General features: G+C 42.1%; 1 protein-coding gene across 1 annotated transcript; it reads left to right on the top strand.

The window, feature by feature from the left end:
- Nucleotides 1-806: 806 nt before the first annotated feature.
- TRIL (TLR4 interactor with leucine rich repeats) lies at nucleotides 807-5,851 on the top strand. The gene has a single exon (XM_048070316.2). The coding sequence runs from the start codon at nucleotides 1,251-1,253 to the stop codon at nucleotides 3,540-3,542; it is 2,292 nt and encodes a 763-aa protein (XP_047926273.2). The 5' UTR covers nucleotides 807-1,250; the 3' UTR covers nucleotides 3,543-5,851.
- The last annotated feature ends 21,078 nt before the right edge of the window (nucleotides 5,852-26,929 follow it).

Genomic DNA, 26,929 nt, shown 5'->3' with positions numbered 1-26,929 from the left:
AGCTGACATGATGACAGAGTTTCCAAAGTATTTATTAGATTTGCAACATGATATTTTTGGGCATTATCTTCTTTCTCTCAACATCTTTGAGAACCCTATACAGTTTTCATATCTACTCATTTCCTCCTGCCCTTACGCACTCATTTACACCCTTGGCAGCATCTCAGGAAACAAAAAAATGTCAATAGGAAAAAAAGGCAAGGCAGTGAATGGATGGGTACACAACCTATTTTGTTTTCTGTATGCTTTCCGACACCTTCCTTTCCCTCCGAATTTGTATGCTGTTGAGAGAGAAGATTCTTTAAAATGGGAATTATTTCTAAAGAGCATCTTAATCACTGAAGAGCCTCTCATGGAGCTGGAGCTCAACTGCATCTTCACTGGCAGCTTTGTCAGGAATCTACCAGGCAGGCTAGTGCAGAAGAAGAATGAAAATTCATACTCTGATGCACTATAGGTGGTTTAGTCCTCTGATCGCCATCTGTTTAAAACAAAACGTAGTCCTTAATCTGGGGTAAACCGGAGCTATTGCTTTTGTCAGGTTTCTAAATACAACCAAAAAAAAAGGGGGGGGGGGGGAGGGGGTTGGTTGCCTTCTCTTCCCTTCCCCCTCCCCGATGAGCAGCTCTATCTGCAGCCCATGTGGCTGGGAGGCAGCCACAGCCGGTTCCAATTCCTGCTTTCCCACTTTGCGCCCCTGCTCGCTGCCGGGGCTGAGCAGAGCCAGGACCGGCCGCGGGCTTCCCCCCCCCCCCCCCCCCGCCCCGCCCCGTCCCACTCCCCGCCGCGCCGTCCTCCCTCTCCCCCGCTCCATCCGATCCCCCGCTCCCCCAGGGCACGCAGTGTGGGAAGTACGAATTTCCGCTGAGTTTTCTCGGCGACTTTCGGAGCTCGTCTTTCTCCAGCTCCCCGCTCCGCCCGCCTCTCCCCCCCGCAGCCACCGCGCTCCGCCCGCCCTCTCCGCCCCCGGGAGAGCCGGCGGAGCAGCGGGCAGCCTCTCCTCAGCTCCTCTCCGCTCCTCCAGGCAGCCTGCAGCCCTCCCCGACGCCCCTTGCCCACGGCCGGCTCGGGCGACGGGAGCCCATGGTGCCGGGCACGGCGAGCCGCGGCTGCCCCGGCGCCTGCCTGCCCGGCGGGGAGCTCGGCCCGGCGCGGAGCCGAGGAGGGGCCGATTAGCAGCCGCCCAGGAGCGGTGGGATGCCGGAGAGACCCCGAGCCGCTGGGGGAAGCTGCCCACGGCTCGTCCCGGGATGGGGGCGCCGCGCCGGGTCCGCCTGATGGTGCTGCGGCGGGTGCTGTGGGGCTCCGTCCCCCTCTTCCTCCTGCTGCTGCCCGCGGCCGAGCCCATCTGCCCCGAGCCATGCGACTGCCAGCAGCACCAGCACCTCCTCTGCACCAACCGGGGCCTGCGCTCCGTGCCCAAGGCTGCCGAGCCCCAGGATATCCTCACCTACAGCCTAGGGGGCAACTTCATCGCCAACATCTCCGCCTTCGACTTCCACCGCCTGGCAGGGCTCCAGCGCCTGGACCTGCAGTACAACCGGATCCGCTCGCTGCACCCCAAGGCCTTTGAGCGCCTGGGCCGACTGGAGGAGCTCTACCTGGGCAACAACCTGCTGCCGGCGCTGGCCCCTGGCACCCTCAGCGCCCTGGCCAAGCTGCGCATCCTCTACGTGAACGCCAACGAGATCGGCCGCCTCAGCGCCGCCTCCTTCTCCGGCCTCGGCAGCCTTGTCAAGCTGCGCCTGGACGGCAACGAGCTGGGCTCGCTGGGTGACTCCACTTTCTCGGGGCTGCCAAACTTACTCTACCTGCACCTGGAGTCCAACCGCATCCGCTGGCTGAGCCGCGGTGCGTTCACCGGCCTGGCCAAGCTGCGCTTCCTTGACCTGTCTGGGAACAAGCAGAGCTCCCTTCGCCACCCGGACATCTTCGGACCACTGCGCTCCCTCCACACCCTGCTGCTGGCCAGCAACAGCCTGCAGCAACTGACAGGGGGGCTCTTCCAGCACCTGCCCAGCTTGGCAAAGCTCTCGCTCAGTGGCAACCGACTGTCTCACCTGGCACCAGATGCCTTCACGGGGCTGGGCTCGCTGAAGGAGCTACGTCTGGAGGGAAACCTGCTGAGCCACCTGCCCGCTGCCCTCCTAGAGCCGCTGAGCAGCCTGGAGGCGCTGGATCTGAGCCGCAACGCGCTGACTGCCCTGCACCCAGCCACTTTCGGCCCCCTTGGTCATCTGAGGGAGCTCAGCCTCCGAGACAACGCGCTGGCCACCCTTCCTGGTGACATCTTTGCCTCCAGCCCAGCCCTCTACCGCCTGGAGCTGGAGGGGAACGCCTGGAGCTGCGACTGCCGCCTCCATGGCCTGAAGCACTGGCTGGGGGCCTGGCACTCCCAGGGCCGCCTGCTCACCGTCTTCGTGCAGTGCAGCCTGCCGCCCACCCTGGCCGGCAAGTACCTTGACTACCTGCAGGATGCCCAGCTGCTGCCGCCGCCTGATGGCAGCCCCTGCCTCGATGGTGCCTCTCCCTCCTCTGCATCCCCCCCTGCAGCTGCTGAGGGACTTGGCAGCAACAGCAGCGGCGGTGGCATGGTGCTGCCCCACGGTCCCCCAGGGGCACCGCCGTCTGCCTCCACTGCCCACCTGCTGGGTGCCCCTGAGGGCAAGGTGGCAGTGCCAATAGGTGTGACGGCTGTGCCAAGCCCCACTCCGCCACTGCCTGCCCGCCCAGCAGCCTCCAGGCCGGCGCTGCCCAGCGCACCCTGGCCCCGTCGTGCCGGCAAGCCCCGCTCTGCACCGTCTGCGGGGGGCCCACCGCTGGTGTCCGACCCATGCGACTTCAACAAGCTGTTCCTCTGCAACCTGTCGGTGGAGGCAGTGGGCTCCAGCTCAGTGACGGTGCGCTGGGCTGTGCGGCCGCACCGCAGCCCCCGCCTGCTGGGCCCAGCACGGTTCCGCCTGCTCTTTGACCGTTTTGGTGCCGCTGTCAAGTTCCAGCGCTTCGTCTACCTGCCGGAGCGTGGGGAGCCGGCCGCCACCCTGCGGGAGCTCCGCCCAGACACCCCCTACCTCGTCTGCATCGAGGGCATTCTTGGTGGCCGTGTATGCCCAGTGGCACCACGGGACCACTGTGCAGGGCTGGTCACCCTGCCCGAGGGCAGCGCGGCGTCGGGCGGGCCCCACGGCCCTGACCAGCAGCTGCTCACGCTGGTGCTGCTGGCAGTGAACGCGCTGCTGCTCTTCGCGGCGCTGGCGGCCTGGGCCTCCCGCCTGCTGCGGAAGAAGGTGTTGGGGCGGCGGCGGCGGAAGGCGGCCCCTGTCCACGTCCGGCAGCTCTACTCCACTCGCCGGCCACTCCGCTCCATGGGCACTGGTGTCTCTGCCGACTTCTCGGGCTTCCAGTCCCACCGGCCGCCCCGTGGTGCCGCCTGTGCCCTCAGCGAGGCAGACCTCATCGAGTTCCCCTGCGAGCGCTTCATGGACAGCAGTGGTGGAGCCCGGCATGGCGATGACCACCTGCTGCAGCGCTTCGCTGACTGAACCTGCCCAACTACAGCTCCTGGCATGCCCCGTGAGGGAGGAGGGTGGCAGTTGGGCGCTGCCATGTGGCAAGACTTGCTGGGAGCTGTAGTCAGCACGGTGAGGCGATTGTTGGTTCATGAGGGGATGGTGCGGGTCCCGCGGGTCGCGGCCTGCAAGAGGGAGAGCTCTGACACTGCTGCTGCCTTCAGCCACCACCTGGCCCTTACCGCAGGCAGGGACAGGGGCCAGCTGTGAGACGTGCTTACTCGGTCGCCTCTGAGGTCTCCGTTTCCTCAAAAATCATCACTAACCCAGACAAAAGCCCTGACCATGAGTGTAACTGTTCTTTGGTGAGGAGGGCAAACCGTCGGGAGCTGCAGCAAACAGCAGCTGGTGCCTCCCTTGTGCCAACTCAGAGCCATACGTCTAAGCGTCATCTTTTACAGGTGGTTTTTTCAGACTGCAGTTGGGATGGCAGTTAACAATGAGCAGCCCAGCCCCACGCAAGGGCGGTCTGAACTGACATTTTCAAGGCACCTAATAAAAAATGTGGACTAAGTGTCTTTTAACATTGCTACTCGTGAACTGTGCAAGCTGGAAGTCAGTCAGAGGGATGATGGAAATGTATGTTTTGTGCTGGACGGTTTGAATGCTGTGCCATTTTAACTCAAATTGAATGTGAGGCAATTTAATGTGTGCGAGTGTGTTTTCGTACTTTTTTGTAAACGGGAAACAATAATGCAGCTGATTAGTTTTACAGGAATATATTGCTGACACCACTAGGAAAAACTAACAGAGTTTTGTAATATGTTTACAAATGAGCTATTTTTTCGATTGTTTTTGAATAAATACTGCTTGGTACTTGTACACATGAATGTGTGCTTTAGTTCTCTGGGTCCATGATGGTCAGTAGATCACTGACGCTCAAATAATCCATCTTCATTTCTAAATGAGTGGTTAAAGTAAACTGTTGATGGTTAAATAATATTGGTGCCTTTCTTCACATACAATAATAGGTGAGGATATTTCAGAAATGTGAAACTGTTTTTATCCTAACAGGCAATTTTCTCTTAGCCTTATCCTACTAAAGTTAGAAGCTTTATGTACCTCACTGTGAAATAAAACAGTTTTGTATCTTAATCTAGATTCTGTGGTTTGTGTAGCTGAGTGAGTAGTGCTGAAGTTAAACCCTCATGCAGTAGTATATGATGTTTGAGTTGTGTGGGTTTTTTTGTTTTGTTTTGTTTTAATTGGACTTTTGCCTTTTTGAGCAATGCTAATCATTTTATGATCAATTGCTCTCTACTTTCTTGGACTTTTACTTTCCTAAATATTTACAGAATGTGGTTCTGTTACTATTAAATATGGTGGTTTAGTTTACATAAATAATTCTCTCTGTGTGGTCTAGAAATGAGCTAATTAAGAAAGGTCCAAACTGTGGTTACACTTTAAATGCAAATGTTTTAGGTGGAGTTTGGTAAATTGTTGAGACAATTGTTGAGACCATTGATACTACTTGTGCTCCTTTGAATTTAATGTGCAACCTCAGATGAACTCTTGTGCAACTGAATGGCTTGAAGGGAGTGATTAGTGGACTATGGAGACATTCATCTCAATATCATGCATTCATTGCTGACATGAGATGTTCGTGACTACAAGTTGTTTATTACCGTAATTGCAAGTAGATGATTCTGAGTTTTATTTTTCTTTTCTTTCCTTTTTTTTTTCTTTCCTTTGAGATTTACAACTATTTACAAAAGACACCATAGTAACTGTTCCCTTCAATTGGAGTTCAGTGGCTGAATGGAGAGGACAAAACTTTAAAGTTCTGAGGGATTTTTATTCAATCAGGAGGAGTGGAGAGGGAGTAGGAATAGTTTGCCTTAATCTTTGCCTTTTAAATGGAGAGATTTCTGAGTTAAGTCTTAATTCTTGAGTCAGTAGCAAAAAGCCCTTCGGGTTTTCATTTTTGAAAGGCAGCAGTTTTCATGAATATCAAGGGCCAAACTCAATTGCCAGCATGTAGATTAAAATTCATAGATACAGTATTTAAATTTCATTCAGCTGAAGGAATCCAGAATCAGGTGTTATTCTTCTGTAAGAATCTTACATTTCTGTTATTCTTTTGGACACCTGGGTGCTTTTGGCCATTTATGACAATCTATGGAATTACACCACTGTTTGTTGTTAAAAATGTAATGGGAATTATTGAGTAAAGCTGTGTGTCACACTAACATTATCACTGGATATTCTTCCAATGGGAGATGCATAGATGCTGTATATGGTTATAATCAGTTATGTCAATAAATCCATTTGCTGAAAGAAAACTGGTATCTTACATTGACTGAAGAGTGATGCATTATGAGATGTATAGACTAGCTGTAACTTCTTGATATTACTAGGACTGATATTTCTTAGGACTGCAGCTCTTCAGAGTTTCTCTTAGTTCACTTTTTCTTGCCTTTTTGCCATACACCATGTTTTCTGTTTTTCTTGTATTATGCTAGGATAGTGCAAACGTTAAAAGAATTAAAATTTTCAGTTCTGAGACAGACAGACCACTGGCTTAAGATGAACTAATAAGATACTGTTACATCAGTGAACTAACAATCCTTTCTAAACTAAATAGGAAATGAAGATTCTTTGAGATAATATCATTTTTTTATACTCATTGGAAGTTACATTCCTAAGTGTTTTTCAGTATTATCAGACTAATGATATAAATGTCATATTGAGCATACACCTGTTGTTTAATTAAGAATTCACTATGTCTTTTTGAATTTATGCAGACCTCTCAAGAAGTGCTAGAATGAAGTGACTCTTTTTTCCAGAACAAGAGAAGTAAATACATAGATCTACGTAACAACAACAACAAAAAGTTGGTTAACAGAATGAAGCTGGTGACTTCTTAAAAGTCACAGGTACTGTAACTCTAGGAATACTTAGGCTGTGTGTACAGATGTTACAACTTTTTTTCAGGGAGGCCTGCACTAGCAGGTGGTTGAGGAAGGAGAAATGTCAGTGACATTCAATAACTGGATGTTAGTAATGTTGCATGGCTCTATTTTTACCAGTAGTATTTATATATATATTTGTATCCTTTTTAAAGGATGGTCCTTTTTAAAGAACGACTGTAAAAACAGCCCTTTCTGAATGGTTGAGACTGCCATCAGTTTGTGCTCAGAATGTTTCTTTTTTGATCAGAAACAGAGTTTTACTGCCCTGTTCCCTCCAGGAGTCCATGCAGTCTGGGGCAGTGTGAACTGAGTGTTTTTCTCCCACCCAGTAATTACCAGGCATGTTATGTATCAAAGACTGAAAATCACACACATCTTATCCTGTCAAATTCAGTGAGCTACTGCTGGGAAGTCCCCAAAGGTACCAGGGCTTCTCTGCTGGCAGCCTTGATTGGTTTGGCAGCCTCTGCCCACCTCATGGTCCCAACCGCAATCCCTGACCCTTCTCTGCCAGCAGCTGGCACAGCTGTTTGTGCAGCTGGAAGGTGAACTCTAAAGTTAATCCTCCTGGAAAATAACCTTTCCTAGTACCTTCCCTCTCCCTGATTTATTTATTATTATTTTTTTAATTTTAATTTTTACTTTTAAGCCAGCTTGGTTTCTTTGATCCTGTTCAACTTGCACAAGTATTGGTAGTGACAAAAAGTGGGGGTGTAGTGCAGAAGCAGGAAAAAGCAAAGACATGAAGCTGCTTAAACAGTCTCAGGAAGTCTTGGCACCCTATTCTCAGTAGACTAACATCCTGTGTAGAGGAGTCCATACCTTTACTGGAAAATCATTAACGATCTGTAAACTGAAAACACTTAAAACATCTGTACAAAATCCTAAAAACATTGACATCGTGAAGTGATTAGAGAGAAACAAGGTCCCTTCAAACCCAAGCTGTTCTATGATTCTAACCTGAAGAGAGCAAGGCTATAATTGTGTCAGTGAAGGTCTAGATGTGCATGAAAACACCTTGGTACTGAAAAATAAATCTGCTTGACTATCAGAATCTGTGGTAACACAGTTGGTTTCATAAAAATATTGATTTCTTTATGCAGTGCTATCTTCAGTTTTCACAGTACACTGTGAATGCCACTTTTTGAAATACCATCATTTAAACCATGTTATTACTCTTACAAGAAGGAACCTGCTAAATTCTATACATGTCTCTTCTGCCTTTTCCTTCTTGTTGTTTCCTGGGAGAGATTTAGAAAGTGAGGAACTGGGAGGGGAAAAAAAAATAGTCTACTGCAATTTCATCAAGATATTTATGTAACTAGTAAACCTGCATTTAAATTGCAGTGAATGTGTCCACAAAAAAAAGTCAGTTGTTTTCATAGTATTATGTACTTGCAGTAAACTACTTCAGTGAGTAAGAGAAATACGATCTCAATTCCAAAAGTCTGGCTACTCACACTAATTCATATTTCTTTGGCCACCAATGATGTACATATGTTGTGTGAGGTCCACAAGCAAAGCTTTGCTTTAAAAACAAGTTTTAAAATCAAATTATCCAAATTATGTATATGCATTGATGTACTTCATTTTTCATCTGGGCTACTCTTTCTAGAGGAGTTGCTATAGATGTTATCTATAATCTGATATTTGTTACATAGAAATTGGGACTAAATGTAAGGAAACCGTGTGTGTGTTGGGTGCTGGATTTGTTTGTTTTGCTCCATTCTAAATATAGCATAGATTTGGCAGCCTGTCCAAATACTGCTGTTGTGTCTTTCTCCATAAAAAGTTGACTTTTCTCAAGAGCATGCTTTAATTCCCATAGAAATTAACTTCCCATAGAAAAATAGTCAATTGTCTTTGAACACAAATATTTATCTTAGTATCATTGTAGATGAATTTATTTATATAAAAGCTCCCTGATATGTTTTTATAAATAATTCTATATCTCATTTGTTTTTCAAACAAGGCCATAAGAATTAAAATGAATAATACAGCAGGAATATATAGCTGAATAAAACTTGCCTAAAAAACATAATAAGGATATTTATTAACAATGAAGAATCTGTCAATTTAAATAGAATTTATGATTGTTTATAATCTGATGTGTATCTTCTTGCTGTTGGATTTTCAAAGTACATTTATTTTCAATTTGATAATCTATTTGTAATAACTTCATATCACATAAATAAGTTATTAGGCAAGAGATGGGAGGTCCCCAAGTACATAGATTTTTAGAATCTATTGAGTGCTACCAAAAAAAGTGTAGTACAGTTAAAAGCACTAATGCTTACTAACATGTTACCTGTTTTTTTCATTTCAAAGCTCATTTGAAGTTGCTGCTTAGCTAATACAATAAATGGTGTCTTTTGACTTAAGGTAAATAGGTGTCATCCTATTCCTTACTTTACCAAAATGTTTTTAATGTTCAGACAAACGTATTCTCAAATCATTAATGTTTTTTCAATATAGCTCATTTTTTTGCATATTCAATATTCCAAAATATTTCATATCTTTTCAGAGATCCATCCATGTAGGTCCTATACAAAGAGAGACTCTGAACAAACCTTAGAGCACTCTGTCAGTCATGTATACCACTTTGTAATGTAGCAAGTGTTCAGAGGTTGTAAAGTTAGGGTTTTATTTTTGTAATTTTGTGAGAATAATTGACCAATGAAATGTACACACAGGGCCCTGGGTGTGCTTTCTAGCTATGGAAAATGTATTACTGTAATATAGTTTCTTATGCATCAGTCTAGTCTGGTATAGATCATTTTATTTTGTCACACCAGTCTGGAAAAAAAAGACCTGATTATGAGACCTGAATCAATAATTTTAAGGAAATGCAGTAGATTAGTTTTTTGTCAAGACTTTGGCCAGACTTTAGCCAGACTTTTTCCTGGTTCATTTAATTAACTTGTATGAAGTTTGTTTCATTGTCATTAGTCTGGTATATGTTTGTTTAGTTGTAGTGAATGTTTAGAAGTCATTTGAATATTTGGAGAAGATGTGGATATGTATAATAGATAAAAATCACACACAGAAAGATAATGAAACAAATGTTCTCACCAAGAAACTGATTTTTCTCTTAAGGGACAAATATTTCAGGGTTGTCATCTTTAAAATAAACCTGAATGCTAGATTTATATCAAGAAAGGTATTCTCTTTCATTGCAACATGAAGAAGGTAGGAAGGTTGTAAATAATTATACGAATATTTTATTCAATATGTTGCCAATTAGAGAAAAGACTGGAATTTTATTAACAAATTGTGTTACATGGGGATATTAACATATCCTATCTGCATACAGAAAAGTTCGCTGTGATGGTGTCAGTGCTGTCACTTTTAAACTAAGAGATACACTGTTAAACTTCTGTAGTTCATCTTGGTAGTGAGAAAGATTTCTTTTCAAACATCCAAATTCATGTTTTAGTACAACCATTAGCTTAATATGTTGTTTTACCATTGACATATCTACCATCCTACCACTGATATTAATTTTCCTTCTATCTCTCTTTGTATTTAAATATTGAAATTAAAATTCAGTTTAAACACTGAAGTTACTTAGCGCAGTAGCACTCATCTGACTACTATAAAATTATTTGAAATAAGGGAGAACACTCAGTGGTAATATCTATCACATCAAAGGTCAGAAATAATTTTATTCTAGAGGAATATACTCAGGAAAAGTATACTTTCAGAAAAAAAATATTTTGCTGTAAGTGAAGGATAACATGGTTTATTTGCCATTACTATATCCCACTCTAAATCTTGAATGAGAATAATAAATTACATGTCTCGTGTTAGATTTATGAGATAATTTGGAGTGTCATTCAGCACATATGGCAGGTGTATTAGTATTATTTTTTTTTTCAGGAACAGCTTGATCGTGCTTCTGCTTTCACTCTGAGAGTGACAAGATTTTAAGACTCTTAACATGGGTAACCATCAGCAGGTCTGTGGCAATAGAATTGATTGTATTGCAGAGATGTGCTCTAAAACAGTGTTTGTCTTAAAAAAGAAAAAAAAAAATACAGCTTGGTGAGAAGAACTTAAGTGTTAACTGGCACAGAGACATCTTTCTTGGGTGATAATTATCTAAGAGGGGGCAACTTTCATGATCACTGTGGTAGGTTGCTAATTCTGAACCCCAAATATGCCAAACCAAACTGTTTCATTGCTTATGACATTATCATAAGCACACAGCAACTCATTTTGCCCCAAACCAAACTCCTGCATCTCCTCCTGTTGCCTAACAAGACCTACTTATTATTTAAAATATTTGGCAGTTCTTCAGTGCTGCTTGTGGCTTGTGCCCAAGTGCTCTTACTGCTGCAGCAGAAACTTCTAACACCTCACTAATTGGCATAAGGTTTTCTCCTTCAGTAGACCAGATTAGGGACATTCTGTTCAGCCTCATATCCATTCAGTTGTTTTTTTCTTAGCTTATTTTTTTTAATTCTGCATAATGGGATTTTTTTTTTTTTAATTTATTTTTTCCCCCTCTGATTAGCCCACATAATTCTATCATAAATTCTGATTGCAGGCATGGGGAGGGGTTTTGTAGCATGTGGAAGGGGTGGAGACCAGGCCCTGAGTAAGGAACAAGTAAGCGAAATAATTCTTTTGAGATATTTTTATTTGTTTTATCTGATTTGAAGTAGAGATAACGTCTGTCTAAAGTGGAGTCTGCTCTGAGAAAGAGGAAGAGGGAATACATGAATTTTAAATAATTCCTGTTTAAACGGAAGTTACTTTATTCAGGAATGATTTGTGATTGGAACGATTCACTGTGATCTCACTGATAGGATTCTGCTGGCAGAGGCTTCTGTTTTTCCTGCCCGGATGTATCGCCAAGAACCTGAGACTGTAGAGGTCCAGTGGGAACTGAAGACATCTCTTCCTTCCAGTTCTGTGGCTCAAATGGAAAAGACATTCGGGATCAACATCTTCTTCTTTGGGATGGCTAGGAGCTGTATTTATTCTATAACACTAGGTATATTGACCTAAGCTGAGTTTAGAGCTGTTGATACTAGGCTTTGCACTAAAGGCATCATCAAAAAGATGACATTTTTGAGAGACAACCTCTCCTTACTTTTCCTTTAAAAGCCAGTACAGACTTCAGTAACAGGCAGTTTGCTGAAGGTGTTAACAGCTCTTTGAGGTGTCTGTAATATGCAACTGGGTATGCTTTATTCAGTTAAAATTGTTTCTCATATATTTTATTTAGAGGTGTTTAGAATATGTCCCAGCCAGAAAATAGTAATGAATTCCAAGCTGTTAGCTTGTAATGATACAGACCTCCTTAGATTTTGGAGGCATTTGTTGTTTAAATGTACGCTTGCAAATGGGGCTTTCCTGGACTTCAGTCCAATTGAGTTTCTATGCAACCTGCTAAAACTGCAAAGCATTCCAATTAGCACAATGGTACCTGGAAAACTGCTGATATTCTCACTTACAGCTTTTTACTGCTAGCCTTTTTGCTTATATCATGATAGAAAATCATCTTAATCCACAAGCTGCTAGGATGTGTTATGCAGTAGCTTATGAAACAGGAGAATTAACAGTTTTCCCAGTGTCCTGAACAGAGCCAAACTCTGACACCCAAAATGCTTTTTTTTTTTTATCCTACTATTTTTTTTTCTCTGTAGTAAATAACTGCTGGATTAGAGTTTTACAAACATAGTACAACCGTGGCAGGATAAAACCATCGTCCTGGGGTCATGATTATTTAGAACAGCCATCATTTGGCTGTTCAGTTTAGGAACTCAACCAAATTTGAACATGTGCAAGACATCACTAGCACTGATTTTATACCTGTAGGACCATTTTGTTCATTTGTTTGGTTTGTTTTTCCAAAATATTCTTTGTCTTCTCTCCTGTTCTATTACCTTCTCTATCTGGCTAGAGGTTTTTGGATTACTACAGCAAAACCATCTGAAATATGTCTTTATGTTCAGCATCTACTGTGTCTGAGAAGATGCAGGTGCTTAGAAAATACAATGGCTTAGAAAATATGCAAAGTATAGGCTTATGGGGGGTTCAAATTCAACATTTGGAGCATTCCATGGATAGCTGTCCAAATTCAGGTGTGACCTTCCCCATTTATCCCCTTATCATGGTTAGCTGCATTTTGTTTCTCTGTGACCTGTAATGAGGTGACAAGGTCTGTACCTATTGCGCCGTGTTTTGACCAGGTCCTGAATACTGTAGTCACTCAGTTTGCTTTTCTGTCCAGAGCAGCCAGTACACGTACTGTATGTTTTTATGTCATACAAACAAAGTACAAGAGGAAAAGGATTATGAATTCAGAAAATGTGTTTCTTGCCTAAAGCTTTACCAGTCGGCTGACAATAATCCAGGCAGACAGACCGAGTGATCTCTAATTTGGTCTGATTCTTCTGAAAGGCTGCTGCCTCTCTCTTGAGAGGGGAATAGCTGTCAGAGCTCTCCTGTTCTGTGTTTCTGATCTTTCCGTTTTGGATGAAACTCGTTTCCTAAGTTTCTTTACAGAAGGAGGTAAAATTCTGACATCCGGGACAGCATTAGGGCTTTTATCACCTGCTTGGGTTTTCACATCAAAGAGATTGGGTAGCTGCGTGTTTTTCAGACAGTGCCTTTTTGACCTGAAATGTTCAGAATCAGACAGAAACAATCAGAAACTGAATTTTTATTCATAAATCTGAATAATCAAAACAAAATTAATTCATACATCCTACAGAGGATCTCCAAATCCAACATACTTCTACTCAAAGACACTGCTCTTATTTTGCACAGCTGGCATTAGCCTGCATTTCTCAGAGCCCTTTGGGGGTTGGTTTTTGCTTTTGTTTTTGTTTTCTTTGTTTTTGATTGTTTCTTGTTTTGTTTGTTTCCTGCTGTGTAATAGGCCCTATCCATGCCCCCTCTTCCACTGACTTATCAAGTTTTTAAACGTCATGACTGCAGCAACAGGGTCATTATAGCTGAACTCCAAAGACAGAGGTAATGACCTCTGTCTGTTTTGAAGTCAGCAGTTAGAATCAATGCCTTATGTGCTTAACTGTAAAGCTGAAGCATTTTAAATAATTTTTGTTTAATAATTCCTCTGCCCTTGTTGTGTTCTCAAATTCTCAATTTACTCTTCCAGAAAAGTAAGTGGAGTTTTCCTGGGTAGGGCTGACTCATCTTTTCCATGGAAGTCACTAAGCCTAATCCATAAATATAAACTTCTTAAGATCAAGCACTTCGCATCTGGAAAGGTCAGAATGGTATATATTTTCCTGAGGGGATAGAAACCTCCTCAATATATCCAGGAAGACTTTTATCAACCATCCATTTAAAATTACATAAAGTTAAATATCACTTTGGAAAGGGGATTATTGTGGAGAAAAGTGGGGATGGAGTTAAAACTGTGTTTATTATATGTTACTAACAAATTTAGACTACAGGTTTACAGCATAAAAACACAGTTGTTTACTAGTTCTCCAGATTAAGTTGTTTTTTCCTATAATGTTTAGTTTATCAGTGTAAATATAGTATACCAAAATGGTGTAGCACAATGGATCCCAAAGCAGTCCAATTTTTTCTAATTCTAGTGCATCTACATCAAACCTGAATATGAGCCAGTCTTTCTCTTTTCCTGCTTTCGTTGCAAAAATTAGTTCTGGATATCAAGAAGAATTGGTGGTCTATTTAAACGGGAGTCAGATTAAACAGATCAATTATTGATTTTCTTCCAACTGGATAGTTATATTCTCATTATTTGTGACACAGTGTGTGAAACTAATTAATCTCTGGAAAATGTTCATCTGTGATTCAGCTACGCCCATTATATTTCTTGGAATATCACACGGAAAATGAAGCTACCAAAAGGAAACATCTGTTTGTATCTAAAACCCCAAACATTTCTGAAGTTTAGCAACATGCATTCTTCTTGGGACTGCCACCTATTATACTCAGCTCTAGAGCAAATACCAAAAGGACACTTGAGGTGACCTTTTGTATTAGATTAAACAAAATGAGAAAACACTTGGTAATCAGACTTCCTCTGCTAGGCCATGGGAAACAGAAGAGCAGAAGAACAGATACAGTAAAAACATATTAACTCATTCCCATTTACTTTAGAAGAATTCAGCAGTGAAAAGAGCAACTAACTGTGAAAAACCTGAACTCTGTAATTTGGCACCTCTTGAAGTGTGTCTAGATTCTCCCAACTAGGGCTATCTCAAGTAGCAGAAAAACAGAAGAAGATGAAGAAAAACAAATGACTAGAAGGTATTATGGGGGAAAGGTTTTTCTTTCAAAACTATTTCTTAGGAAAAAAAATATTGTTGGTGGACTTCAATTTTGTATCAGCGTTCCTGCTGCATGTTAGCACACACTGGCTTTGACTGTTTTTGTGACATTTCTTTAAAATGCTGTGGATTTCAGGGGTCCCTGTGCTTGTGTAAATCTGCAACTCCCTTACTTGTTGGTGTGCTGAGCAAAGACAGGGGAGGAAAACAAACTGGCTTTCACACTCAATTTAGGCTAGCACAAGCCAGGACCCTGTTAATGTAATAGTCCTGCTGCTGATGGATGCTCATTCCTTCTGTCTTACCATCCAGCATGCACTGGGTAATAGCAGTACTGGTGGTATGCAGTGCTGCTCCTTGCCTCTCCTTGGCAAGATCACTGGATAGCTTATTTGCATATATGAATGACAATAAACAGATAATAGAAACAGTCAGCTCTACTGAGCAAATTATAGGTCTATGATCAGATGGCATCCCCCTCTAAAAGGTTAAGAGATAAAGCAGCCATCAGGGAAGGAAAGATATATGTTTAGTTGTCACAATGACTGCGAGTGTTGTGCTATAGGTGTACACACCAAAGCCGTAGCTAAGGAGGTTCAGCTTTAGACCTTCAGTGCACAAGAGGTATGTTGGCTTGGTTTGCCAATGGCTGTTTAGTACCACAAGTGATTGTCACAGCCTGCCTCCAATGTGCTTTGCTCCTCGCTGCTGCTGCTTCCCATCCACTGCAGTTGCTCATGCTCAGATCTTGGAGTCCTTCCCTGTGTGGAAGTGTTCAGTCCCTGCAGGCTTCTCCTAACTGGACGGGACGCAAAGGACAGCCTCCCTCTGTCTTCCTGGGAGGAGCAGCTGCAATGAGAGTGGGAAAGCATGGGGACCCCAAGGTTTCCACCACAGCCGTGTGGGCAAGAAGCCCAGAGGACAAACTGTATCGTCAAGACCTGTTGTGTAGCCAGTAGGCAGGAATGGGAAAAAAACAGAGAGGGAGATTTTGCCTGGAGACAAAACTGCAGTGAGGACAGGGAGGACAGCCAAGAAGGGCTTGGTGAAGGAACAGGGTTGCAGCATGCAGAACCTTTGACCGGGTTATGAAAATTCAAGGCCAGAAGTGCTTGTAAGATTGTTTTTGTCCAGCTGAATGATACCACCTCTATATCCCTGTCTGACAGGCAGGAGATAGAGCTCTTTCTTTCTTTTCTTTCTTTCTTTCTTTCTTTCTTTCTTTCTTTCTTTCTTTCTTTCTTTCTTTCTTTCTTTCTTTCTTTCTTTCTTTCTTTTCTTTCTTTCTTTCCTTCCTTCCTTCCTTCCTTCCTTCCTTCCTTCCTTCCTTCCTTCCTTCCTTCCTTCCTTCCTTCCTTCCTTCCTTCCTTCCTTCCTTCCTTCCTTCCTTCCTTCCTTCCTTCCTTCCTTCCTTCCTTCCTTCCTTCCTTCCCTCTTTCTTTCCCTCCCTCCCTCTCTCCCTCCCTTCTTCCCCCCATCCCCCTCCTCTATTGGTAAAGTAGTCAGAGATCTCTGATGGTAAAAATTTCTTGGAAAAAATTGGCCCATCTGCACAGTAGATTGCTGCCTCCAGCCGCGGTGTCATTGTTTAGCAGTAAACAGGGCTAAAAGCAGTTTAAGGAGGATCCCAGGCTCTTCCTGGCTCTGGGGCAGCTGGAAGGAGAGGCACCACAGCCAAGTTTCTGCCTGTGCCAAACAGCATCACTGCTTGTCCCTTTCTCCCTGCACATGTTTCAGGACATCACACTCGATTTGCCAGGCACCTGGCACGAGGCTTATGGCTGAGAGTTGGTGCTGTTAAATCACAAGTAATGGCAAAAATCTCATTTCTTGGAGGTGGAAGTAATTTCTTTATAAGCTGCTGAAAGTCATGGGAAACTTGCACTACTGAATGAGGTGTATGTGTAAGTTCCCACAGGGTAATGGTGGTGTTGGCTGGACTTGGTGGGATAATTTTTGACCTTGGAGAAGAAATTTCCTGAAATGAGCATTCAACCAGTGGTGATGTACCCCTTGTGAACCTGGCAGGCTCAGCTTTGAGAAGGATTCAAGGCACACAGGTGTTTTACACAGCCTGGCTACTCACTAGAAGTCCATTCTGCCTTGAATACCCTGTTTTATCCCTAACAGTCAGAGACCAGTAAAAGCTAAAACCCCTATAGACTCTAAAGCTGGGGAAGCTGACTGAGAGAGAAAGCACTACTGGATGTCCAAAATAATAGCTGAAGTTTTGGCAGTTTGGAAACTAGGGATAGGGAGAAGGGAGCCCTACTCATTTTCAGGACCAAACCAAAAACACATGCGCAAGCATATATATATATATATTTCTTAAAGTGTAACCCTTATGTGATTTTTGTCTTTGTATCATTATTGTCTTCTTCTACTGTGCTCAGTCTGAAATTTCCTTCTCTCCATTTTTTTATTTTCACCTATCTTTCCGTATTTTCCTTCTACCTTTTCTCTAACTACCTGCTACTGTCATTGTTCCTGCACATATATTAGAACCCTCGCAACATTCTTTCTGTCCGGATGTTCATTAACTTTTGTATTGTATTAAAAATATATATATATAAATATATATATGTTTTTGAAGACTGAGGCAGCTGTACTGACTGATTTTCTCATGGTAACTTTGAAATGTTTCCTGAGCACAGCTTTTTTCTTCTTTCTTCGTAAAAATGAGAGGCTTACTAATCAACTCATTTAAACCCCTTGAAAAATCTTAGTTCAAAAATGTTGCCTCACAAGGTCATCCTTGGGGATGCACAACTTACCTCTTCTGAATTTTGATGTTGTGGCACATAATCACAAAGCTGATATATTAAGATTATAAACAAGCTAGCCTTTGATTCAACAATGTATATACAAAACTAGATGACACAGAAAGCCTCTGCATATGTATTCTCTGCCTGAGTTTCCCTAGCAGTCTGCAACATCCATGACTCTAGGCCTTTTCCCATCGTACATGGTTCCTCCAGAAAACTGTGGAACATTTCTAGGGAGGATAGTTTTCATTGACCTTTTTCTCCCTGTTTTACTTGGATTCCCTTTCCCAAGGAAAAAGCATGCTTATCTTTTTCTTTCCCTTGTCCAAACATCCTTGTTTGACTTGGTGAATGAGTTTATATGTCTCCTTCATAAAATTTGGAAGTATATTTATTCTGCAATTAGTAATTTGCAGTCTCCAGCAACTTTTATAGACATAAAAAATAGTTGCTTTATTAGATTTTAACCTCCATGTTGCTCAAGGCATATCCAGTTCAGTACATGACGTTAGGTTTAAAGAATGACTGTGGACTCCTGTTTGGCAAAGTCGTGAAATAATCCTGCTCAGATACTGAATTCTATTCCATAATGATGTCATAACTTCAACTGGAATAGATTTCCACAAATTATTTCAACAAGAAAACATCTTAACATGTTAACATACCTTAGATCCTTAGGGCCTACCTACACTCATGAGTTGCGTTGAGAAGAAGCTGCTGTAGGAAGCTGCAGTAGACAGGCTTCCCTGAAACCTGGAAATTGCTTCAGCACAGCTTTCAATGAATCATAACACACCTGAGATGAAAACTAGGAGTTTAAGGTTGTTGGTTCCTCCGTTGTTTTTTATTGTTAACATTAATCAGACAGGTGAAGTTGGGGGAAAAATAGAAGGCAAGTAATTAATATTGATCTTAAAACTGGCCTCAATAGTTGAATGGGTGTTTGGAAATGCACTTTCTACATGTTGAGGCATGTAATTGCAAACAGTATTGGCTGCATGCCTGTATAAGTAGCCACAACCTAGTCACCACATCTGCTCCCAGAATGCTTATTCACCCCTTGGCTTAGGCCGAGCTGCCCTGTGGCCCTTCTGGTGAGAAGGGGCACTACCTCCAGGACTTACCTCCCCACTGAATGTTTTCTTTGCAATCATGCTCTTTCTGTGGCAGTTATTTTCATGTCACTTCCTGATCTAGTTTTCCTCAAGAATCCAAATATGACTGTCACTTCTTTCAGACTTAGGAGTTGAATTAAGCCAACCATAGCCATGGTTCAAACGTAGACATTTGTATTATTTAAGTAGTAATTGAAGCTATTTTACCTTGAACTATAATCTGATATCTAAGGGATGATTTAGGAAAAGTCATACAAACAGAACCGCTAGTTGAAGATGTTGCTTTTTCTCTCCTACTCACATAAAATGGAGTATATGTGCTGCTGAAAATCAAGTATGTCTAGCAATGGTGGTGTTGGTTGGCAAGAGTTTTTTTGTTTTTGTTTTTGTTTTTGTTTTTTTCCCCAGAATGAAAATGTCATCTTGGTATTGGATTTCAGCTTCTGACTCTTAAGTCTGTTCAGATCACTTCCATCAAAGGTGGCAAATTAGGTCATTCTTCCTATCTGTCTAGTGTCCATAAACCATTAGAGTGTTTCTCATGTAGTACCTTGGAACAATTTAGTAGATTTTTGTTATGATCAAGCTTTCCTCTCATTTATCAGTGTCTTTGAGAATTAATCTGTGTTTTAGTATTCAAATTTTGTAGCTAAAGCCAGTCAGTGTTATCAATAGATATCTAAATAACAATGAAATGTCTGATCAGGTGGCCCCACCTTTGTAATTGCTGCTTCCTCTTTGGAGTAATTTTATTTTATCATCACAGCTATTACAATCACCTTCTGTGAAAACACAGGCATAGACAACAACTGACACCAGGTCATGTCCAATTTAGAAGTCACTAGAGTAATTGCCAGCAATTTGCCCAGATGCAGTCATCTATGCTTTTTTTTTTTTTTTCTTTTTCTTCAATTCTCCTTGTAGTTTCACTTTGATCAGTGTCTGGGAAGAAGTAAACAATGACAGTATTGGTCTGCACTTGCAGTTACTCTGTTTGGTTTGGAGGAGGGTTATGCAGAAATGGTTTTCATTTACACTTCCCCTGTGCCCTTTTAGAGCCCCCTCGCAGTGAGTAAAATATTCACTTTTTTTCTCCTCCCCAGAGCACAGAGAAGCTGCAGCAACACTGTATGTTTCCCAATCATACAGAAATTATGAGCATTAGCAAAACAGTATAGTTGGTCTTCATTTTAATTTGTTTTCAGTTGTTCAGACTGTCATGTTTTCTATCATAAAAAATATATCTCTGTGACTGAGAGGGCTGGAAACACACTTCAAAAAATAAAGAAAAGAAAAAAAAGAGAACTCTCTCTTACAAAAATGACTTGTGAGGAGTTTGATAGTTAAGGAAAAAAGCAAAATTTGTGTAAAGCTTTAAGACTGAAATTTCATCATGCAAATCAGATTGTAGGATTCATCCCCAGAAAATATTGTTAGATAAAAAAAAGGGGTTGTTTTAGATGAGGGAAGTCTTAGATATGAATTTTAATGTTTAGTTTCCTATTCAAAATGCAGAATGTAATCTTGCTACATGTGACTTTCTGGCTTGACTTAATGGATTCTGGACAGCCGTGACAATCCCTCCATATGTTGTACAGTTCAGAATTAAGGCCCTGAGTTCTAGATAGAGCTTTTCTTCCTCTTAACATCCGCGGAGGCATATTTGGGTATAAAAAAACCTTTGTGAACAGCAATTTCTGAAAACAGAAACCATAAAAAATGACCAAGCCACACACAATTAAAAAAAAAAAAAAGTGTTTTCAAGGGAGTTAATCTCCTAAAGTAATTTTACATATACATTTGTGCTACAGTTAAAAAATTTAGCTGTCTTGAAAAATCATGTTCAAACATAAAACATTTGAGGTAATTTAATAGTTGGCACTTAAAGTAACTGCAATTTGATGTTCAATTCAAACCAGATGTTTATTTTTTGCAAGAAGTATATTCTGTTGTCAGGGAAGAGAAAAAGCATTCAAGGTTATGGAGCAGACATTTCTTACAACAGTTGATTAGAACAAATTACCAAGAGCTGCCCTTCACGTTTGAAACACTGAGGCGTTTATGATCTCAGGCCCCAACAATTAAAGAAAACAAAAATAAAGGGATTGAAAATATACATACTGTGAGCAGTTAAACTGCAAGAATGCTGTGGATCCTAAACAGCTGGATTCCATTTGAGCTCAAAAAGTTTAATAGCATAAGCCTGCACATCTTCTTTTCCACTTCTGAGGATCATCTGCCAGATGGAGAAGTCCCCCCTCTCATTTCCTTGCATTGTACAACTGTGTTACAGAATAAAATTGCTTGATGTGCTGGAGCAGAACCAGTACTTTTAACCAGGGAATGATATATGGATCTTAGAGAAGATCAGTTTGATGTAAAGTAAACAAAGGTAATAAAACATCCAGCTCCAGTAGTTAAACGTTTGCAGGAAAGTTATTTTATTCAGGTACCAAGCAAGCTGATAACATTGATAACATTTCAAGTACTGAAATCTCCATTCCTGGAAAGGGGAATGTGTTTGTGAGATCATGTTTTAAGATCACAGAATCTTAAAACGTGCCCAGAAGTTATTTCCTCCTCATTGTTTTGAATGATAGGTCTCCTGTTGCCATGCTAATTGGACACTTGACAATGGCTCCTCTGTACATTGTCCAAACTAATATTATGATTTGGAAATAAATTCAGTAAAGAAGAGAAAAAAAGAGCAAAAAGTAATCCTTGTTCAATACAGTAGTAATCCAGCAACAGGGCTGAAAGAAATCAACAACATACTAGACCTTGCTCTGAGAGGAACAGCAATTTAATGCTGTTCAGACTCTTGCTTCTGTCTACAGTCACACACAGTCTCTGCAGAGACTGTCTGTGGTGTGTTGAGGAATGTACAATTCCTGTCTCATGTCATAAAAGTTTGCTTCCCAGGAAGATGCTGGTTCTGCTGTCTGTGGGACCCTTTGTGCACATGAAAGGAGAGGAGGGATTGCTTTTTGCCATCTATTTTAACAACACTAATTAAATAAAGATATCCACAGAGCACAGAGTACCATTAATTACAGCCCTTTTTGCAAAGAGTGCGTGTTGGGGGGGGGGGGGGGGGGGGGGGGGGGGGGGGGGGGGGGGGGGGGGGGGGGGGGAATGGCACAGAAGCCAAATCACACAGGCGCGTTTTAAGTATATGTGCTGGAACTCGACCAGCTCTGCTACAAGCTCAAGAGGGAAAGTCCTGCTGCTGACCCCAGGCGCTGCAGGCAGAGGAACTTGGAAAAAAAAACTCCTTGGAGCAATCTTGAATTGCAAGCAGGGGCTGTAGGAGACAACTTGGCTTTCAGACAGTCAGCTTCCCTGGAGTGCAACACACAATGTCCAGACATGAAGGGGAAGCCAAAACCAGTGAGATGGTCACAGAGTTTCTCTGATCCTTTCGTCCATAGAACAAAAACATGGAGCCTTCCAAAGTCTGAACTGGTTGTTTTCAACTGCAACACTCAATTTTAGCCCCAAAGCGCAACTAGATGGTACTTTAAGCACCAGGTTAACTGATCTGTGCTGGAGAGGATGCTGAAAGTTTGGTGTAGTTGATGGATCAAGACAGAGAGGCCAGGGAGCTACTGCAGCAGATCATTACAACAGCTCACTGACTACTAATACAGCATTTCCCTATTGCTAAACAAATCACTCCTTATGCATTTTTTTCCCCACAGTGTGTTGTTCCTGGAAGAACAAATATATGCCTCACTTGAGCCACAGTGTAGTCAGGCTTCTAGAACTTGCTCAGCACTCCAGCAGTGTGAAAGAACTGCATGTGATCGTGAGACAGATCTCCTCAGACTTTTAAGATTTTAATGTCACCCACTTTTGTTAGAACTAACAACACTCAGACCTTCTTTATTAGCTGCAGCAAGACCATTGGCTTATTCTAGAGAGCTTAAAAGGGTGATCATTACTCTCATGATTGGCTTTCTCCAATCACTCGGTAACATATTTCTCCAGAAGTGATAAAGATGCTTTTGCTGACTCCTGGTCCCATGCTTCAGCTGAGTTTGAGATGGAAGCTGTGTTTTTCCAGCTCATCTATCGTTAGTAATAACATTTCTACAAGCTGAAAGATGCCTGTGGAACCCTATTGACTCTACTGGGGACAAGTGCAACTTAATCAGTATTTCTACTTGTGAAGATAACATTGACACTATCTGCTTACAAGTGCTGGTGAGTGGTCTGTCCAGACTCAGCAGTGGATAAAGTAACTGAAAACATTGCTATTTGGCCTGGTAAGAGATGTACTTCCTTAAAAAGAGTTTCTCTAAGATTAAAGAGCAGTGCCAATTATTTAAGTGAAGATACTGGGGTTGCAAAAACATGAATAAAAGCATATGTGCCTATTCGCTGCATCTTTTAGTGGGACTACCATGTAAGAACATCTTTGTTCATAGGCTTCCAAGTGGTATTTGTGTCTGGAAAAAAAAAAAAAAAAAAACACTCTATTTTTTCCTTGGAAGAGGATTTTCTCAGCGGTGCTGGAACCACCAAGTGTGCATGAAAGCAGCAATATCTGCACGTTGCCATGCTCTGCCCTCTCGAGAGAAACCAGAGCGCCGGCAGATGGCAAGAGAGCATCCCCAGCCCTCTGAACGAGCTGTGACTGCAGTAAATTGTGGCTCCTATAAAACCTGTGCGGTCTGTGCGCGATGAGAAGCGCTGCTCGGCGCCCGGTCCTCATGCCGAGGCTGGCCTCTGGCGGAGTCCCTCGCTGCCGCTGCTCTCCAGCCTCCCCTGCTTCTTGTCCCGACCGCTCGGCCTCGCTTTCCACCTGAAGAAAGCTAGTACCACCCTGTGGTGCTGTGGATTATTGCATCGGTGGGAACCGGCCCGTGCAGACAACTTTATTTCGTGTAGTTCGGCTCATGTTTCGTAACGTGCAATGTTTTCCTTGGTAGTGGAAGAAGTAGTGAGAAACGAGGCCAATAATAGCTACAAAGAAGTGATCTAAGTTCTCTGCTGCTAAATGTTCTTGCCAGTGCTGGAGGCAAGAAAACAGTAGAGAGAGACAAAACTATGTGGCATTACGTCCTTCAGATGCAAATGAGTTGCTTGGATTTGAGGTGGTCCAAGCTGTTTTAGTTTGTTTCCACCCCTATTTCCACAAAACGTCATGTGTGTACTAACCTGCACGCCTCAGGTGTCTGAGCACCAACATTTTGCTCTCAACTTAAAACAAACAACAAAAAAACAACCAACCAAAAGGTTTTATCCTGCCAGTGACCATAGCTTCTCTGTAAACGGCAAATGAGAACACTATTTAATGTATGGAACTATTTAATGTTTCAAAGACTGTTCGAGTTCTGTAAAAAGCCCTTAATCATTTTTTCCCCATGGATTTAAAAAAAAAAAAAAAAAAGAGAATGATTATTAAATATTGCAAAAGTAATACATGTAGAAGTTCATCTGTTGTATTTGCCATATCATCGTTAACTATATTATTCTGTTATTGAATTCTCAGAGTTGAATTCTGTAACAGGTTTACAGGAAGCCCTCAAGTCTGTATCTATTTCACCTTTTTTTTTTTTTTTCAATGCACCAGTCCAAAGAAAATGTATTAAAAGTATAATATTTCAATTCGTAAACAGATTGTGAAAATAAAGTCTTCTTGAACATAGCAGGGGGTTTTCATGAAACTCCTAAAAAAAAGGCAGCAAAAATTACTAAAAAAATGCCCATCCTTCAACTTAATGTACTCATTGAACGATTAGCTTGTGTGTGTGAACTATGAAAATGAAACCAGGAACAAAGTTAAATAAAAAGTTAAATGGACCATAGATAGTGAAAAATACTTAACATAGTGGCTTTTTCTCCCCATTTGTATCTTATTTTTGAAGGGTATAAAATACTCCTAGTCACACAGAAAAAGAGTCAGTTAATATTGATTTCAACAAGGTATTTTCTGCAGTCTAAAACATCTGAGACTGTTGAAGATGCAATGTGTGGAGAGTGCTAAAGAAGGCACTTAAGATCTTTGTGCAGCAGCAGGGTGGTGGATTATATGATCCAATATGTTTTTTCCACCTATAACTTTCAACAGCTTTATGATTTATTTCATTCTTTTTAATTTCAGAACTCATTGATGCCCCCAACCTGTCAGTAGCAATATATGTTGACACACAGGGCTCTGGAAGACACTGTGCTTTTCAGTAGCTTTTTAGTCCAGATTTCAATACCAAGCCTCATCCTGCAATATTTTAACATGATCCATGGTGCTGCAATATTTTAACATGATCCATTGTGTTGTAATATTTTAGCTTTCTAGTCTGGCAAATTAAAAAACAAACAGACAAGCTGGGGAGATGGAGAGATTCACCCACTGAGCCAGAACAGAAGATACTTATAACACTTTTTCTTTTTTTTTTTTTCTTTTTTTTCTTTTTCCCAACAATTCTGTTGAAAATATTGCATGCTGTAAATTATATTTTATCTTCACTTAAGAATGTAATTTACAGTAGCCTCTTCCTTTCAACCTCACAAAATCTATCGATTCTTCTAAGAAAGTCAATAATCTTTGATTTTGCTCATGTATTCACAATTTTGTGCTGTAGATAAAGATGCTCATTTCAGCCAGACAGGTTGTGAAATTTCATAGTTTTGGAGTTTGTGTATGGTTTTTCCCCTTTAAGATTGCTAGCTCACAATAATCCACAGCTGGATTTTTATTATTATTATTGTTATTTTTTCTGAGCAGGAAAAATCTCTGTCTTGCAATTCCTAGTAAATCATTTCACCTGTTACCATAAATCAGTCCTTCCCACTGTCTGTCCCTTCATTGTTTACTTGTGGCTTAACTATTTCCTTGCCTGCACCACCATGGGCCACAAATACCCATTCAGGAAGCCAGACCTGGGAACTGATCTGGTTGTTGAGCAACCCAAGAAGATACCTGGGGAAGTTGCTTCCACCTGGGTCAGTTCCACAGAGGCACCTTGGCACGAAAGAGCTGGTGAGAACAAGCAGCACAAAGAGGTTAGAGAAGGTGGAAACATCTTTTTCCACAGCAGGACAGACTAAGGAGAATACTGAATCACAACCGTGCCTTCAAACATATGCATGACAGGTTTTCATTTCTCTGTTCTGTGTAGCAATGGCTTACATCTAATGATGAAGAAGCAAAGAACTCTTTTGAGTCTCACTTTCATGTTAATTTCCATGCCAAAAAAAAAAAAATCCTTAAAAGTACATCCTTACAACTCCTTAACTCTTTCATGTCTATCCCCACCCCTTTGTCTATCCACTTTAACTGCGTACTGGGGTCATAAAGTCCAGTACCCTCTTAAGTCCTCTTTGTGTTGCTTTTAAATAAGTCCTTTGTACATTCATTTATAAATGCTTATTTTGGTAGCTATGTGCACAGAAGGTTACCCAGTTCCTTACTTCAGTGATGGAAATAAGATTGATTGCACTAAACGTCAACAACAACGGCTAGCCTAGGGAGGCTGCTGTGGGAGGCCCCTGTAAAATTTCTTTTAACTTCCATGAGAACAGAGCTTGGGATGATGGCTGATAAATGGCTGATAAAAATGGCAAAGGCTGCTGTCACTGGGAAGGGTATTAGCCCTTGGGGCTAAGCAAGTGAGGGCAGCTTTGTGCAACAGCTATCATAAAATGCATAAAATAAGCATTTTCCCTTCTTCTCGCAATAAATGCCCTGGGGTTCAATCTGTGTTTTTCCTTAAGAATTTTTTTTCCTGCTCACCCAGATATTATTATTCCCCCTGGCCTTAGCTGAACCATTCTGGGCAAGCCAGAGCTGCAGGATTAGAGTCCTTTTGGCATGTACAACACACATTTAATAATATGACATAATTTTAAGGCACTTCACAGATGTTAGTGAAGCCTCCTGCCACCTTTATGAAGTTAATGGGTGTGATAACTTTGGAAAGGGTGGAGAATGAGGACCAGGACTGAAGTTTATGACTCCAGCACCATTACTGAAGTCACCTCCTTGCTTTTGCTGTGTTCTGTCTGGGTTAGCCATGTCCTTCACCTTCCACTTCCGTCATCCACTTGCTCCCAGCCCTGCTCATGAGCTCTGCCCTTGGGAGTGGTTGGTGGCTGCATGACTGATGCAGGTGTCTTCTGCCACAGATTCAAGCTTTCCCCGGTTTGTGGATAATGAAATCTGATAGCTTTGGGTCAGCGGGTCATGCAGCTGACTAAATTAGCAGTCATAAATGGTACACTTGCAAGGAAAAAAAAAAAAAGTGAATTATTCCTGTTGTATCAGTAATAGTGATTTTTGAACAC

This window comes from Anser cygnoides, chromosome 2, assembly GCF_040182565.1.
Source record: "Anser cygnoides isolate HZ-2024a breed goose chromosome 2, Taihu_goose_T2T_genome, whole genome shotgun sequence".
In the NCBI taxonomy this organism is placed as follows: domain Eukaryota; kingdom Metazoa; phylum Chordata; class Aves; order Anseriformes; family Anatidae; genus Anser; species Anser cygnoides.
This window is presented reverse-complemented; position numbering and strand designations above follow the sequence as displayed.